Raw genomic sequence first — 18425 nt, forward strand, 5'->3', positions numbered from 1 at the left:
TTTTCAAAATTCTTTTTGAGCTCTTCCATGGCCTGAGCCCATTGGGTGGGCTGGGACACAGAATCCTTGATTTCTGTGTCTTTGCCTGATGGTAAGCATTGTTCTTCCTCATCAGAAAGGAAGGGAGGAAATGCCTGTTCACCAAGAAAGTAACCTTCTATAGTCTTATTTCTTTTCCCTTTTCTGGGCATTCTCCCCAGCCAGTGACTTGACTTCTGAATATTCTCTTCACACCCACCTCGCCTCCTGGTCCTCCCAGCCAGCGTTTGGGGTCTGAGATTCAAATGCTGCTTCCAGCCTTAGGGCTTTTGGCGGGGGCAGGGCTGCTATTCAGTGTGAGAATTAAGTTCAGGTGGTCAGGTGGGGGCAGGGCCGCCTCTCAGGCTCAGTTCCCTCAGGGGGTTTATGCACAGACCTTCCACAATGGATCCAGGCTCCTGCCCCCTTGGGGAGCCCCTGTCTGCAGCCGCCTCTCAGCTTCTACCTCCCGGTGGGGCCTGAGTTATGGGGGCACCCCACTCCCCTCTCGACCCGCCAAAGAGACTCTCTCACCGACCCCCGTCACCTGTGGGTAGAGGGACTTGTGCGGCCACTGGAGATCCCGTCCCTGAAGCCTGCTCGGATCTTTTCCTCTCGGTGCCGTGGCCGCGGCAGGGCTGCACTCAGCTCCCAGTCCCGGCGCCCAGTCTGCAGCGCGAAGGACCCCCCACGAGAGGTTTGCAGGTCTCTCTGGAACAGAAATCTCCCTCGCTCCAATGTTCTGTGGCCTCTGGGTGCAGAATTCGCCGTGAGTTACTTCCCTGTAGCCATTCTATGGGTTGTGGGTTCGGAGCTATGTGTATGTGCGTCTTTCTACTCCGCCATCTTGGCTCCGCCCCCTCAACAATGCTTGTTGACTTGACTTTGCCATTAAGGCCATGCAGCCAGCTGTCACTGCCCTCTGTGATGAATGACCTTCATACCCAACTTCTCTGAAGCTGACTAAATTTCCAGAGGCAGGAGAGTTGGAGTCCTGGAAGGCTGTGAAGGAACTCTAGCTGTGGACCAGCCAAGAAACCACTGGCCCAGATGTGAGACTACCCTGGTGATGTGAGCAGTGTTCTGGCTGCATTATTAGCTTTCTGACCCCTCATATAGAAGCAATGCCAGTAAATGAGATTTATACTTAGGAGAGGGAAAGTGGTGTAGTAGGTAGAGGGCAATCCTTTGAGAATTGAAGAGCTGAGTACAAATCTTGTCTCTGATATGTATTGGCTGTGTGACTCTGAACAAGTCACTTAATCTCTGGCTCTAGTCAACTTTCTAAGATTATAAGTGAGTTACCATTCTGTATCCATGAAGGGAGTTTTCACATCAGGAGTTTCTTACATAGATCTTGACCAAGGACTATCCAGATTCTCATTCTTTCTCATTCTGTCTCATTCCGTCTCATTCTCTCTCTCTCTCTCTCTCTCTCTCTCTCTCTCTCTCTCTCTCTCTCTCTCTCTCTCTCTCTCTCGGAGTAGGTAGTGGTGCAGTGGAAACAGTGCTTGACTTGGAGTCAAGAAGACCCTGAATTCAAATCCAACCTCAGACACTTACTAGCTGTGTTACCTGGGCAAGTCACTTTATCTTATTTGCCTCAGAAAGTAAAGGTGGTTCCAGATAGTGGAGAGCACCTTGAATCACAGGTAAAAGACTTTGAACTTTATTTAGTAGATAGATAGCATTGAACAGTCCTGAGCAGAGGAGAGACATGGCCAGATTTACGTCTAAAAAAAGGTTATTCTGGCAGGAAATTGGATTGGAAGGGGAAAGAAGTAATAAGGAATCTATTGGAATAGTTGGGGAAGAGGATAACAAAGGAATGTGTAGTCTAGTAGTAGGAGATCATTGTGAGAGAGGCGGTAAAAGATTACTTAGTAACTGATGGAATGTCAGAGGTGGAAGGGTCATAGAAAACTGCAAGGTCACAAATCTGGGGAACAGAGTGGATACCCCAGGAAGAGGGAGTGAAGTCAGAAGGAAGAGAAGACTGCCCCCCACCCCCCCAGCCTTCCTGACTTCCTGAAGGGGGTAAGGAGAGAAAGAATAAGCTGAGTCCTAGGAAGGGACATCTTGTGGAATTCCAGAACCTTCAGAAGAGAGGTCAGAACAGGAGATAATGAGAGTCTCAGAGTAGAAAAGGACATCAGATGCCACTGGGTGTTGCCGTTACCTAAAAAGAATCCCCGTCTCCAACATCTCCACAGTGGGCATGAATAAGTGCCAGTTGATCTGATTTGACACTGCAGTGCTCCTATACTTAGAGAGTAGGAAGACAATGAAAACTCCAGGGAGGAGATGGAAAAGGAAAGTTAGGGAGGTAGGAAAGAGCCCTGAGTAGGTCATGTAAGAGCAGCCGTAGCCCCAAACACCTTTGGGTCACCAGTAAGGGAGCAGGATGAGCTGCTACAATGACCTTGAGCTACTACTGCCCTCTCTAGGGAGACTTTAGAACCAAGCAAAGTAGCAGGATGATGAAGAATGGGAAGATGTAGCTGGTGACTTGCTGTGATGGTGGGCACCATTAAAAACTCGTTTCCTTGGCAGAAGTTGGGTGTGGGCAAGGGCTGAAGTCCATTGTTTCTTCTTTTTTCTTCTGTGGGATCACAACCTTATTTCTTTTGAAAAAACTCTGGTTGATTTCCACAAATGTTTGGTTCTTGGGCTCAGGAATAACCACATAGATGTAGATGGCAGTGAAGAGACAGGTTGCAGCAAGGATGATGAAGCTGTAGGCACCAATGCCCTCCTAAGCCGGGGAACAAAGAAAACAGCAAATATAAAGCTATGGTGAGATATCTCTGAGAGTCACCTCTTTTCAGGAGGATGAAACCTTTTACTTCATTAGAGCAGTGAGTCCTAATCAGTAGGGTTGCTGACTCCTCTGGTGATATTACAAGGAGTTTGAGAGTATATATGTTGTGGTTGTGTCTAGTCGTATCCAACTTTCCGTGACCTCACTTGGAGTTTTCTTGGCAAAGATACTGGAGTGGTTTGCCATTTCTTTCTCCAGCTCATTTTACAGAGGAGGAAACTGAGGCAAAGAGGGTTAAGTGACTTGCCCAGGGTCATACAGTCAGTAAGTGTCTGAGACCAAATTTAAATTCATAAAGTTGAGTTTTTCTGATTCCAAGCCCGGTGCTCTATCCACTGTGCTACCTGGCTACCTGTGACAAATAGGATGATGATGATAGGTTGCATTTTTTATATATCTTTTAAAGCTTGCAAAGTGCTTTACAAACGTTGTCTTATTTGATCCTGACAATAACCCTGGGAAATCAGTGCTATTGTTACCTATACTTAACAGATGTGTAAACGAATTCTTAGAAAGGTCAAGTTCCCTCCTCACCATCACACAGCTAGTAAGTGTTTGAGGCTGGATTCAAATCCTGTTGTTACTAATTTCAGTAGTAGTAGAACCTGGTAGTCAGAAAGACCCAAGTTCAGATTTGGCCTTGGACAGACTAACTGTGTGACCTTGGGCAAGTCATTTAACATCTGCCTACCTCAATTGTAAAATGGGGATAATAATAATATTATTTGTCTCCCAGAGTTGTGATGAAGATCAAATAAGTTAATATTTCTAAAGCACTTAGCACAGTCCCTAGAATACAGGAAGTATTGAGTAAATGCTTATATTCTAACCGATTGAACATCAGCTACTCTCCTGGGAGGAAGGAGCAAGGGGCTTGCTAAAGGTGGGGTAAGCCACCTCACTTACCTGGATGAATGGAAACACCAGTCCTATGATGAAATTGGTGAGCCAATGGACAGCCCCATCCACCATGAATGCAGCTGGCTGGGAGGACTGCAGGAATATCTCAGTTCTTACTACTGAGGGAACCGGACCTTAGTGGGTAGAGAGAAGAAAGTGAGGGAGGAGGCAGAAGGAGCCACAGATAGATTCTTCTCCAGCAACCCTCCGGACTCCTGTTGGGGGTTCTTGTATCAGGCTTTTAGCTCAAAACTCGAACTCCTGTGAGAGTTAAAAGTATAGGAAGCCAGGTGGTACAATGGATAGTACTACTGAGCTTGGGGTTGGGAAGACCAGGGTTCAGATTCTACCACTGGCACTAGCTGTGTGACCCAAAGCAAGTCGTTTTGCCTCGATGTACGTTAGGGACTTCAGGATCACCTATTTAGAGCTGGAATGTATCTCAGAGGTCCTTTGTTTTACAATCAAAGAAACTGAGGCCAAGAAAATTTCAATGACTTTCCTAAGGTCAGCAATGTAATAGGTAGCAGTGATAGGTCTGAACGCAGGTTTTCCAACTCTAAGTAGCACTTTTCCCACTGTACCTGCCTTTGTTACTTATCTCCTACAACTTACTTAAGAGAAATGCAGGTTGTAATCAGCTTTGATGGAGGAGGTTCCCATGCTGAGAGTTCATTGTTCTGGCAAACCCTTATGTTTATATATTTGAAGGAGAATTAAAAATGAACAAACCAATCGTCCTGGACAAGACTGACCACCAACATGAAACCATCTCCAGGTGGTCAAAAAATGAACCCCAAACTATTAATAGAGATGAAATATCGAAGAATATTTTTTTTCACTGAATTACTAAATTGATAGATGAAAAGAATGCTATAGACACATCAAAAGCCTTACAGACTGGGCCAACTTGGAAGGTAATGAGTTCCTTGTCCTTGCCAGTTAAGTTCCAGAAAGAATTTTTGCTCAGGTACTGGTCGGACTAAGGGGCCTCTGAAATCCCTTCTGACTCTGAGGTTCTGTGAATACCTCCAGATCATACATCATAGGGCGTAGATTTAGAGATTTAGGACCTTTAAGGTTGTGTAGGTTCTACCTACCCATTGTCTAAATAAGGCAGCTGAGGGTCAGAAGCTGATTGACTGGTGCCAATTAGCTGAGAACCATTGCTCCCTTCAGAGAAGCAACGAAGCTTCCTCAAAGCCTTTTAAAAGACAATTCTAGCCAGAACAAGGATTTCCACCTGGACAGATAAAGGGTGTTATGGACGCCATTAAAGTCTGTGTTTAGAGCAAATGCTGCCACCTCATGGCAAAATAGAGGTGCTGCAGGAGAATATCTTTGGTAACCAACACCACCATTATGGTCCCCTTCCAGACTCTTCCTTAAGGTCATAGTTGGAAACACCAAGATTATAACTTTGAAACTGGAAGGAGCCTCAAAGGTCATCTAGAGCCAGAGCTGTCAAAGTTATGGCTCTGCCCGAACCAGATTAAATACTATTTGAAAATGTTTAACAAAATTAGTAAAAATACAATACAACATAATCTTAATTTGTAATTTTCTAAGTCAATAGCAGGTCCCACTCATTCCACACCAAACCTCTCATTTTGCAGAGGAGGAAGCTGAGTCACAAAGAAGGGAAATGACTTGCAAATCATCACCTCTTGGTGTGGTTAGGTTTTGAACCCAAACATCCAGGCTTCCCAGGCCTCTGCGCGTTCTTATTTCATGAGACTGAAAACTTTCCTGAGATAGTCCTTGGTAGTTGAGAGTTCAAGGGAATGAATGACTCTAGGTAATAAACCAAATCAACAATGGGATTGATGGTTTGGAGTGGGGGTTCTTAGATTTTAGGGGACTCTGGGAAATTGGGTGAGAAAATTTACTTCTTAGTTTACTTTTAATGCTGATTTATTTTGATACATTTAAAAACAGCATTCTGAGAAGGGACCTGGAGGCTTCACCAGACTGCCAGCAGGTTCATGACACATGTAAAATATGTTAAGCATCTGTGGTTTAGAGGGTTTTTGCATAAACTTTCCCCCCAAGCTTGGAAAGGCTCCTCCTCTCCAACTCCCCAGTGGAATCCTTAATTACCTTCAAGGATCAACTCAGATCCCATCTCCTATCACAAGCCTTTCCTGACATTCTTCTCCTCGTTGTCTTATTCCTCACATTATTTTGTCTTTCCTTATCTCCCATACGGAGAGATACTCCCATGGTAGAATGTAAGCCTTTTGTGACAGGGATAGCTCTAAAGATTAGGAAGCTTTTCTTTACATTGATCATAGATTTATTTGTCTCCAATTCCTATCCAATGTTTTGTCCCCAGGAGCCAAGAAGAGCTAGTCTTCCATGTAACAGCCTTTTAAATACTTGAAAATTAACCAAGTCCCGTCCTTAATTTTGTCTTAATAATTTCCCAGGAGTAAGCACTGTGCCTTGCATAAAGTAGGCACTTAATGAATGCTAGTGGAATTAAAGAGTTGTTGCTGCCCAATTATTTCAGTTGTGCCCGACTCTGTGGAAATTTGAGTTTTCCTTGGCAAAACTATTGCCATTTCCTTCTCCCGCCCATTTTACAGATGAAAAACTGAGGCAAACAGGGTTAGGTGACTTGTCCAGAGTCATACAGCTAGTAAGTGTCCTAGGTCAGATTTGAATTCAGGTATTCCTGACTCCAGGCCCAGTGCTCTATGCACTATGGCTCCCCCTAGCTGACCTGGTGAGGAGTACAGATGTGCACATATTGGTGAAGATCTTAGCAGTCAGGAACATTCTCCACAAAGGACAATTGCCAGTGATTCTGGCCAGGCCACTGGGCAGAATCTTTGCATTCAGGCCACTGCTTTCCCTTTTCCTTCTAAAAGTTCAAGAAATATGACCTTAGAGGAGGTATCGAGACACAAGGGAAAGGGCACAAAATTGAAGTCAGAGAATCTAGGTTCAGTCTCTGTTCTGACATGTACAGATTGTATGACCTTGGGCTAGTCACTTTACCTCTACAGGCCTTAGTTTTCTCATTTGGAAAATGAAGGCGTGGGGCTACACGGCCTCTGAAGTCTCTTAGGGCTCTAGATCTATGATCTTATGAAATACAGGCTTAGACATGTCTCTTCGTACACGTTGGGGTAGGAGAGAATGAGGTGTCCCTGTCCCTTCCGGCAGCATCCAAACTTTGATCCCTCATTGCTGGCTGCTGAAAGGCCTTCTTTTTGTTGATAGAACCATGGTGACTTCTTCCCCTTTGTTTTGGGCAAAGAAACAAAATTCTGATGCCGAAAGGTTTTTTCCTTCCATGCCTGGAACTGATTCCCAGCTTGAAAACTCCTTCTGTAGATGCATATTAGCAAGTTATAGCCTTAGAGAGATTCCTGCAGTCATTGAGCGATAAAGTAACTTGCTTAGGGTCTCCCAACCAGAACTCAGAAGCAAGATTTGGACCCAGGTTTTCCTGACTCCCTCTAACCACTACGCCAGGTTTCCTCTGTCTGTGATTCATAGGAACAGTTTTTATCTTCAAAATGGCATTGTCTACGCTACTGACCTCTCTGGAGTCAGGAGGCAGATGGAGAAGAGAAACCTATCCAGATTCTTACTGGGCCCTGGGGAGTGGCCTGCAATGTAGGAGAAGACACAGATGATGCTGAGGTAAGACAGCTCTGGAACCTTGTTCTGTGGAGAAGAGGAGGTAAAAATTCTATCTATACAGGCAAGAGGTCAGAAAGGAAAAAGTAACCAGGCCATCTTAAAAGGGAATCTGCAAGCCCAGCATAGCTTATTCATGTACAAAGGATCTGAGGGTTCTAGTGGACAGAAAAATTACCATCAACTCCCTTTTCCTGGAAACAACGAATCTATTAATGCAATCTGAGATTATGTTAGGTGCCACACCACAGTGCTGCCTCATTGAGTTTGAATTCCCACTAGAATCCCCAGATCTTTTGTCTGATCTCTCTCTCTCTCTCTTGCACACACACACACACACACACACACACACACACACACACACACACACACACACATGTGCGAGCACATACCTCTCTTCCTCCTTCTTGTATTTGTAAAGCTAAAAGAGTAAGACTTTATATTTATCACTATTAAATTTCACTTTATTAGATTCAAAGCAATTTTCTAGACTAAGAACTTTTTTGAGTCTGACTTGGTCATCCCGTGGGTAACCTATCTCAGCTCTGTATCATCTGCAAATTGGATAAGAATATCATCCCTGCCTTTATCTAAATCACTGATAACAATGTTAACCAGAGTAGGGCTAAGTACAGATCCTAACAACCTACACCTGGAGACTGACATGAAAGTATTAATGGCTATTCATTGGGCCCAGCCATTCAAACAATTCTGAAGTCCAATTACAATTCTCTCATCTAGTTCGCATTTCTACATCTATTCCACAAAAAGAGCATGAGATGCTTTACTTATGAATGCTGTCATCTTATGATTCTGGGAAAATTCCTTCACATCTCTGAATTTCAGTTTCCTCACCTGTGAAATATAGATAATAATACCATGGAAAATGATGAGCCATCTCCAGTCGTCCTGATCTATATCTGGCCCCTGGACCCAGATGGCTCAGGAGGAGAAAGTGAGGCTGGTGACTGCACAGCTCTGCTACACTTTAATCCGATTCACTTGCAAGTCATGGCATCACCACCCTGATATCATGGTCCTCTTCAAGAATGAAGGGCAAACCATACAACCACAACAAGCTATGGAAATGAGTGGTTTTATTATTGCTAATATTACTTACTGTGATTCTATTATTATCTTGTTATTATAGCTACTCTACTCTGATAATTACTATTACTATTTTTAAAAAGAATTTTGATTATTATTGTTATAACTCTCCTGAAGTCATTACAGTTTCGTGCTGGGTGAACAGGGAACATGAGTGAATATTTAAATATCTGGACATTATCTAAGGAGGGAGTATTTAGGAAAGGTTTTTCCTATAGTCCAGGAATTTGAGGATATGTTTGCCACATTTCTTTATGGCATCTTGGTCAACACATCCCGAGAACATCACAGCCCAAGTCAGGCGGGGAAAGTCTCACTTGTCTCTAGTTTCCTCTACCTGGGCTCTGGTGTCTCCCTCTTCTCATCCATGAGCAGGCCCTTTTAGATTCTACCAGATCTAGAAAACCCCACAAAGCAGAACCATCCTATTTCTCACCTGGAAGATGAGAGCAAGCATCAGCACCACGCAGGCTGAGCCACATATTCCGTAGCCAACCAGCAGGAAGACCCATCTTCCCAGGAACTCCACAGTGAAAGCCTGAGAAGACAAGGCAAGGCTAATTCCTCTTCTGGACCTCAGGATATTCTATTCTAAAGAGAGGCAAGGGCTTGAAAATGGAGATTCCTAGAATACTTTATCTGGGACTGCAATCCCTTCATCCTTCCCCAACTCCAATCCTTCTTGCCTATGGTTGCCTTATTAGTGTTTCTAAAGCATGCTGCCTTTTATCACATCACTTCCTTACTCAAGAATCTACAATAACTCCCTATTATCTGGCACATTGTCTGACCTTCACACCTCTCTACCAGACAGACCCTATCTTAACTATTCAATCTAATTTTCTATTATTTCCTAACATTCACCCTCTGTTACCATTCAGCTGGTCTGTCTTCTCATTGTTCCCTGCAGAGGCCACATTGATGACCCCCCTTGTACCTTGGTTTGTGTTGCCTAGCCTGGTATTGGTTTTGCTTTCTTTCCCCACCTCAACTCTAAACTTCCTGATCGAAGGAGCTGGATTTTAGTGAGATTCCCCACCTTTCTTTTTTCTTCCTATTACCACTTAGCAAGTTGTTACGTTTTTGTCTTTGAATCTTGTCACTTGTCACCCACTTCCTGGGTTACTTGTCCCTTTTGCCTTTGACTCTCCAGTGCCTGGCATGTAGTAGTCACTTAATAAATGCTTGTTGATTATGTTTTGTATGACTGCACATGGATAATCTACATAAAATTTCTTGCCTTTTCAATGAGGGGAAAGGAGAGGAAGGGAGAGAATTTGGAACTCAAAATTTAAACAAATCAAAGTTAAAAATTGTTTTTATATCTAATTGGAGAAAATGAAATATTTAATCAATAAATGCTTGTTGATTGATTTCTATAAGGAAAGACCACTCTCCACCCAAGTCTAGAGCTGTCTTTGTAACTGTTGTCTGACTTTTATCTGAAGTCTTCCTCTGGCTTTCCTTATGTTTTAGGAGACTCTTCTCAGAGACTCCCTACATATAAATGACCCTTTCTGCAAAGGGCCCATCACCACTGACTGCCAGGATTCTGTGAACTCTAATCTAGGCTTGTCTGTGAGGGTAGAGAATGTCACAGAAGGCATGGTGTTATTATCTCCTCCTTCTCTGGTCTAAGACTTCAGGCAACTTAAAACACAGACTGGTATCTCAGGGACACACAAAATCCAGGGGAACACAAACACAGACACCCAGGGAAGACTGTTTAAGAGCCCCCTCTAGCCCCCTCCCACCAAGCTGTATTGCTCTGTTACAGAGAAATTACAAGTAACCCAACCTCCTGTCAGCAAAATGAGCTCCCCAGATACAGTATAAAGGCCAGGTGAAAAGGGTTAGCAAGGCAGAGACTTCTGGCCATAGCGCTTCTGTCTACTGTCTGCAGGCTGCCTCAGAGTAGAAAAGATGCTGGTGCCCTCCTTAGGGGCACTGGCAGCGGCTGCTGCCTTTCTGATCCCACCATTCCACTGTGCTACCTCCTTGACTGTGGTACCAGATGCTAGGTAGGGAAAATGACGTACGGAGATCACTGTCATCACAATGTTGAGTACGCCTGCACCCATGGTCACATACTGAGAGTGCATAGGATTCACACGAGCTGTGGCATAGATTGAGTCTGCATAGTAGTTAGTCTGGAACGAAAACACACAGGCCTAACATTAATGGAGGCCTGAGGGTATAGGCAACTAACATTAATTCTTGACTTAGGGGAACAAGTGGCCCTAAGAATCTAGGAAAGGGGTAGTCCAGGGACAGGAGGGAGGCAAACTCAGTCACCTGCACTTGATTTTGGTTTCTTGTCCTAAGTCACCCAAATAATGGTGGCAGAATAAGGCCAGAAGGATTGCTGCAGCCTAGAAGTGTGACATCCCTTCTCATCCTTCCATCCCACTCAGACATTAACACAGCAGACAAAGCCCCATTGCCCCCCACTGCAGCTCTGATGACCTTCTCCCTCTTCCTTCCCAGAATCCCGCACACCACACTGCATTGATGCCGGACAGCTGCTAGCCTGCCATTAGGACAATGATGGACAAGAGCTGCCACCTCAGGGGCTTGAAGGTGAAGAGGGTGATCACAGACAGGCGACCTTCGGCTTTCTCTGCCTGGTCCTCCACGCACATCTCCTCAATCTCATCCTCCACATTGTCCCAGCCTCTCAGTTCCCTCAAAGCTGAGGTTGTGGATAGAGCAGTCAGACAGGACCCAGCCTCAGAACAGAGATGAGGCTGATGTCTATTCCCTTTCCCCTCCTCTCCAGGGCAACTTTCTCCAAGAATTTCTATTCAATAAGCATTTTATGTTGGGTGTTAAGGACCCAAAGGAAAAAGGAACCAAACCAAACCTCTGGGTTTGAAGGGAGAAAAAAGTTACATATTTCCCCACCATCCTTGACCACACCCTATGTGTTAGGAATGCCCTCAACTCTGACCAGATCCCTTCCCCATCCCTGTGCCCAGCAGCAGCTCCAGGATTTGTGAAGAAGGACAGAGAGGAATAGAAAGAAAAATAAAGGGGGGAGGGAATTTCAGAGTAGGTGGGGCCCACTCAGAAGCTGGAGTAGGAAATGAAGACACATCCTGGCCTAGCCCGGCCTTCCTCTCCTTTCTGAATCAGCATGTACCTGGGACTCTCTGGGAAAAAGGGCAGAGAGAGGAGCTGCAGGGCTGCGGGGATCCCTGTGACTGCCAGGAGTACAGACCAGCCTGAGGGGAGCCAAGTGAGAGGAGCATTAAGGTTGGCAAATCACTTTCATGTATGTCTGTGTGAATGAATATTTATATGTATATGTATGTATATATGTGTGTATATATGTATATGTGTACGTGTGTATCTCTATCTATCCATTAATCCATCCATCTGTCTATCTATTTACCTATCTCTCTGTCTGTCTTTCTATCCAGCTATCCATTCAGTCATCCATCCACCATTTATCTGTTTATCTATTCATCCATCCATCCATCCATCATCTATCTGTCTATCTACCTATGTATCTATGCTCATGCAGAGCATCCCACCTCTGGTCCCCATCCATCTGCACAGGTGATCTCCCATGCCCTCCTTCCTCAACTCCACCTCTTAGAATCCCAGGCTTCCTTCAAATCTTGGCTCAGCGGCTTCTTCCTATAAGAAGTCATTTCTGATCCCCTCAGTTGCATGTATCTCTCCCCAAGAAATTGCCTATACATTTACATATTCATATAGAGATACACATAATGTACCTGTATGCATATAGATACACACATGGATGTGCATATATCTATGGGCAGAGACATATGTATACACACACATGTGTATGTAGATACACATACATGCACACTCATGTATGTACACACTATGTATATGTATAGATTGTGTTATACATGTGTATATGAATCCCACAATGCACATAGACATACATATAAGCTCACCCCATAAGTATATGCACATATACACATACACGTATATTTTGCTGCATTTTATATGTGAATATGTATATGTACCAGACAATTTCCTGGGGGAGACACCCAGAGTGGGGGGATCAGTAGCGTCTGTTTGTAGGAGCTGAGCATGGAAGGAAGCCTGAGATTCTAAGAGGTGGAAGTAAGGAGGGAGGGCATGGGGGATCACCTGGGCAGAGGGATGGGAACCAGAGATGGAGTGCTCCACATAGGCAATAGCCAGAAGGCCAGTTTGCCTGGACTGTGGAATGTACAAAGAGAAGTCTAGACAAACAGGCTGATGTCTGACCTCTGAGGCTCCTTCTGGCTCTAAAAGGATGATTGTCTGAAGCATCTAGGATCCAGTGAGCTCCTTCTACTCCTGTTCCTTCCCCTTGACGCCAAACCTGATTTACCTTCAGAATTCCCTAAAATGGCCTGTAGGCTGAAGATCTGTGCTAGAAAGACTCCCACGATGACAAAAACCTCTGTCATTGTTCCTAACGTGCTTCTCAGGTTTTGGGGGGCCAGCTTTCCCAGATACATGGGCAGGGCACTGTAGGCGATGCCTATATGAGTAAAAGACAGACAGGAAAGAGGGTGGTGGTGGGATGGGGAGAGGTAGAAGGACAGACAGATCAGAGAGGTAGAGGCAGAGAGAGAGACAGAGAGACAGAGAGAGAGACAGAGACAGAGACAGAGAGAGAGACAGAGAGAGAGAGATACACAGAAAGAAATCTGTTCTGGGGGAACATATAAAGGTCAAAATTCTCATGGGGTCTTTGTAAACTTGGCTAAGAAGCTATTTACAGGAAATATCACCTTCTTTTCTATTTGGAAAGAGACGAATCCTCCATGTCAATGTAATAAAACTGACAACACTACCTAAATTACTTATTCCATTCCATACCATTCAAACTACCACAGGATTGCTTTAGAAAGCTATAAAAAATAATGACAAAATTCATCTGGAGGAACAAAAGGTCAAGATTCTCAAGGGAAATCATGAAAAAAGGAAAGAATGAGGGGGCTAGTTGTATTAGATGTCAAACTATACTATAGAGTAGTAAACATTAAAACTACTTGGTATTAATTAAAAATAGATCAATCAATGGAACAGATTAAGTGAATGATGATGATGATGATATAACTTTACACGTTGTTTTATGGTTTGCAATGTTATCTTTGGAGGTGGGAGTTATTACCCTCATTTTACAGATGAGGAAACTGAGGCACAGAGGAGTCAAGTGACTTACCCTGGGTCACACTGATAGTACATGATTTGAAATAGAGTCTGAACTCAGGTCTCGCTGATTTCAAGTCCAGTATTCTACTCATTCTACCACATAACTGTTTAATATATGTGTACACACAGAGAACATACCAATATACTTCATTTCTGACAACATACAGAAACAAAGGGACATAGTAGCATAATGTCTGCTAAATTCAAAGACTCACTTCTGAGGGAAGAATTCATTATTTGACGAAATCTAAAAGAACTACAAAGTAGTTAGTCAGAAATTAGATCTAGACTAAAATCTCATACTATGTATCACAAGAAGTTCTAGATAAAAAACATCACATCATAAATAAATGAGAGGAGCAAGGAAGGAAGTATTGGTAATTATGGATAGAGTTTATGATCAGATAAGGGATAAGGATAAAGATAAAAATCAGATAAAGGAATAAAGAGGGTCATAGAAGATAAAATGTATGACTGATTTCATAAAATGGGAAATTTTGTGCAAACAAAATCAATGCAGCTGAAAAGGACAGAATTAACTAAGGACAAATAATTGTAACAAGTTTCTCTGATAAAGATCTGATGTCTAATATGTAAAAAGAACTGACTTAGCTATATAAGAATGGCCACCACTCCACAATAAATACATGATCAAAGAATATGAATAAACATTTCTCACAGGAAAAAATTCAAGCAATTGATAGCCATATTAGAGAAAAGGCTCCAAATCATCAGAACCTGGAGAAATGCATTCAAACAACTCTGAGGCTCCACCTCACACCTACCTACCTGTTGGCAAAGATTACAAAAGGAAAATGACAACTGTTGGAGGGGCAATGGGAAGGTAGGCAAACTGGTATGCCTTGGTGGAGCTATGGATTAGTCCAGGCATTACGGGAAGTAATTTGGAACTATGCCCTCAAAGTTGCATACTCATTGAGAGTGATCCTGCTAGTGGGTCTAAACTCCAAAAAGATCAAAGAGGAAAAAGATCCATGTGTACAAAATTATTTATTATCACACTTTTCCCCCCCTCGCAAACAGAGGGAGTGCCTATCAGTTGGAGAATGGCCAAACATATCATGGTACAGAAATGCTATGGAATAGTATTGGGACATGAGAAGTGGTGAAAGGCAGGATTTCTGGGAAAATCTGCATGAACTGATGCAGAAGGAAGTGAGCAGAACCAGAACAATTTATCCAATAAGAAAAACAACATTATAAAGACAAGTAACTTTGAAAGACTTAACTCTGATCATTGCAGTGACCAACCACAGTTCCAGAGGAATGATAATGGATTGTGCTACCCTGCTCCTCATAGAGAGGCAGGAGACTCAAGGTCCAGGATGAGGCATATCTCTTTGGACAAAGCCAAGCCACAAACACGCATTTATTTTCCTTAATTATGTTTGTTACAAAGATTGTGCTTTCTTTATGCGTTTGAGACAGAAGATTAGGGCAGGGACAGGGGGCCCTAGTGACAGGTCACACTCCCCACTCAAGAAAAAGAGTGAGTCATTGGAGTATTGTTTAAAATGCAGAGGAGAGAGTTAAAGAGGTTCCAAAGGAAACAGAGACATGCAGGAGAACTTTGAAAGTAACATCTTGAATTTATTACATGGTATTATGTTTATTTTACACAAAGCAAGCCGTATATAATAGAGAATCCCATTTTCACATATAACTCTCTTTTCTGTTCTACTCTATTCTGCATATGGAATTTTTTAGGGGGGTTATTAAATTCAGTTTAAAAATGCAATTTAAAAAAGGAAAAATGAAGAAAAGTTTTTGAACACTCAGATCTTAACCTTGTAGGGAGATCAGGTCCTTCTGAAAGTTAATAAAACTCTTGTATCCTTGGAAAACCTCTAAAGTCATTTATTAGGCCTGGACAATGCAAAGGGAGAGTAGATTGGCTATGTTTCCTTCCACCTTCTCCATCTGCAGACTGAGATGCATTCTCTTGTCTTAGGTATCCTTATCTCTAGTTAAAATGCAAATACCCCAGAGAGAGATAATTTTTGTTGTTTAGTTTCCGTTGCGTCCATCTCTTCATGGCCCCATTTGGGGTTTTCTTGACAAAGATTCTGGAGTGGTTTGCTATCTCTTTCTCCAGCTCATTTTACAGATAAGAAAACTGAGGCAAACAGGGTTAGGTCATTTGCCCAGGATCACACATCTAGTAAGTGTCTGAAATCATGTTTTAATTCAAGTCTTCCTAACTCCAGACCAGACATGCCATCCACTGAGCCACCTAGCTGCCAGAGTAAGATAAAACCTTAACCTATGATCACTGGTACTTGATTGTGAATGAGCTTATTTTTTCCAGATAGCAGGCCTTGACAGATGAGAACAGAGCATCACAAGGGCCTAAGAGCAAGGAGTTGGGGGTATTTCTGTGATACTCTACTTTCATTCTCCCTCATGGCTTCAGGTTAGCTGGTGGTCCACATACCTGCACAGATTCCAACCAACACCCGGGAAAGGATGATCATCTCATATGCCTTGGCAGCTTTACTAGATCCCATCAAGATGGCGGGGATGATGGCGAAGATGTTATTGATTAGCAGGGTCCTCTTTCTGGAAAGAGAGTTCAGAATCAATGAACTATTTGAGAAAGAGAACGCCAGCAGGAGCAGCACTCCCTGGGGTGGGAGGGGGTGCCACCTTAGGAATTCTAAGCATATTGGAAAATAATTTGGTACTTTCATCATCTATAAAATGTGGATCCTATTTAAATGATCATATATTTGCTGAAAGCCTTGTAGAAATCAGAGCTATTACTTCATAAACATGAACTATTATTATTATCAATTTTCCTTTGATTCTATGACCATCCCACTCCATCCCAACAGCTCAGGTCCTATGTGAGATAAGAGAGATTTCTCTGGGCCCTCTCAGACAAAGACTGGGTATGTGCCAGACACTGTGCTAAGTAAGAGCTGTGGATATAAAGAAAGGCAAAAGCCAGTCCTCTGCCCTCAAGGAACTTAGAGTCTAATGGGCAAACAGCATACAAACAACGATGTACAAACACAAGCTACAGACAGAATGAACTGGAAATAATCAACCCAGAGAAGGCACCAAAATTAAGGGGGATCTGGGCAAGATTCTTGTAGAAAGTGGGAATTTGGCAGAAATTTGAAGTAAGTCAGGAGGTAGAGATGAGGAGGGGCAGCATTCCAGGTTGGGGAGACAGTCGGGGGAAATGCTCCTGGTCTGGAGATTGGAGTGACTTATTTGAGAACAGCAAAGAGGTGAGTGTAACTAGTTCATAGAGACCATTGAGGTATAAGACACCTGTAAAAAAGTAGGAGCTGGGCAAGTTATAAAAGGCTTTAGAAGCCAAGCAGAAGATTATCAATTTGATCATTTGATCTATTTGAAGAAATAGGAAGCTGCTGGAGTTGATTAAATAGGGGGATGACATAGACAATTTGACAGAGGAGTGGAGGATGGACCGTGGTGGTGGGAGATTTGATTACATTATAATAGTACAAGCATGAGGTGATGAGGGCCTGTACCAGAGTGGCGGCAATGTCCGATGAGAGAAGGAATGAATAAAAAGAATATTACAAAGGTAAAAATGTGAGGGGCAGCTAGGTGGTGCAGTAGATAGCATCAGGTCTAGAGTCAAGAGAACTCAGCTTCCTGAATTCAAATTTAGCCTTGTGTGTTCATCTTTCGTTGCTGAAGAAGACCATGCCATCAGAGAAATAATGACATGACTTGCACTTGACTTTGTTTTGAGTGAGGGAGGGCTGAGCCTTAGGTATGTACTAACTAGCTGTGTGACCGTGGGCAAGTCAAAGTTTTCTCATTTGTAAAATGAGCTAGAAAAGGAAATGGCAAACCTTCAGTATCCTTGCCAAGAAAACGTCAGATGGGGTCATGAAGAGTCAGACATGACTGAACAGCTATAAAATCAAGAGAACTTGGTGATTGATTAGATATGGCGGATGAGAAAGAGTGAGAAGTCAAGGTTTTGAGCGTGTGCATGGGAGGATGGAAGTGCCCTTTGGAGTAATAAGGAAGCTAAGAGGAAGGGAAGATTTGGGGGAAGAGATGATGAGTGCCATTTTGGACATGTTGAGTTTAAGATGTCTATGGAACATTCAGTTTTGAGATGTTCAGTTAATATTTGGAAATGAGAAACTGGGTGTTAGGAGACAGGTTAGGGATGGATAATGATATCTTGGAATCATCAGCACAGAGATTGAAGAAAATGAATCTGTGGGAGCTGATGAGGGAGAAGAGAAGTGAGTCCAGAACAAAACTTTGGGAGACACTCATGATTAGTGGGCACTACCAAGACTGAGTAAATGAGACGAAGGAGAGGTCACATAGGTAGGAGGAGAACTGGGAGAGAGTAGTTTCAAGAAGAAAAAGGTGATGGACAATGTTAAAGGCTGCAGAAAGGTCAAGGAGAATGGGGACTGAGAAGAGGACTCTGGATATGGGATTAAGAGATCTATAGTAACTTTGGAAAGGGAAATTTCAGTTGAATGATGAGATCAGTAGCCAAACCAAGAGAGTTAAGAAGAGAGGGAGAGGAAAGAAAATAGAGGCACCAACTTTTCATGATTATCTAGTCACAAAAAGGAGGAGAGTTATGGAATGATAGCTAGTGGGGATGGATGGATCAAGTGAGGTGTTTTTAAAAGTCAAACTAAATCTGAATGAATGAAATATGAATATGAATGAATTATGGATTGCTTTTTTTTTTGTTTAAAGCCAAAGAAAA

The 18425-nt window shown here is 43.0% G+C and overlaps 1 protein-coding gene across 1 annotated transcript in view; it reads right to left on the reverse strand.

Moving 5' to 3' along the window:
- Window positions 1-2548: 2548 nt before the first annotated feature.
- The window catches only part of LOC140507468 (solute carrier family 2, facilitated glucose transporter member 7-like), a 29983-nt gene continuing 14106 nt past the window's right edge, over window positions 2549-18425 (reverse strand). Inside the window, 9 exon segments of the mRNA XM_072615548.1 lie at window positions 2549-2773; window positions 3746-3873; window positions 7342-7417; window positions 8934-9035; window positions 10537-10647; window positions 11002-11189; window positions 11593-11721; window positions 12852-13004; window positions 16137-16288. Of these exon segments, the coding sequence (XP_072471649.1) occupies window positions 2549-2773; window positions 3746-3873; window positions 7342-7417; window positions 8934-9035; window positions 10537-10647; window positions 11002-11189; window positions 11593-11721; window positions 12852-13004; window positions 16137-16288 (1264 nt within the window).

This window comes from Notamacropus eugenii, chromosome 5, assembly GCF_028372415.1.
Source record: "Notamacropus eugenii isolate mMacEug1 chromosome 5, mMacEug1.pri_v2, whole genome shotgun sequence".
NCBI classification, from domain to species: domain Eukaryota; kingdom Metazoa; phylum Chordata; class Mammalia; order Diprotodontia; family Macropodidae; genus Notamacropus; species Notamacropus eugenii.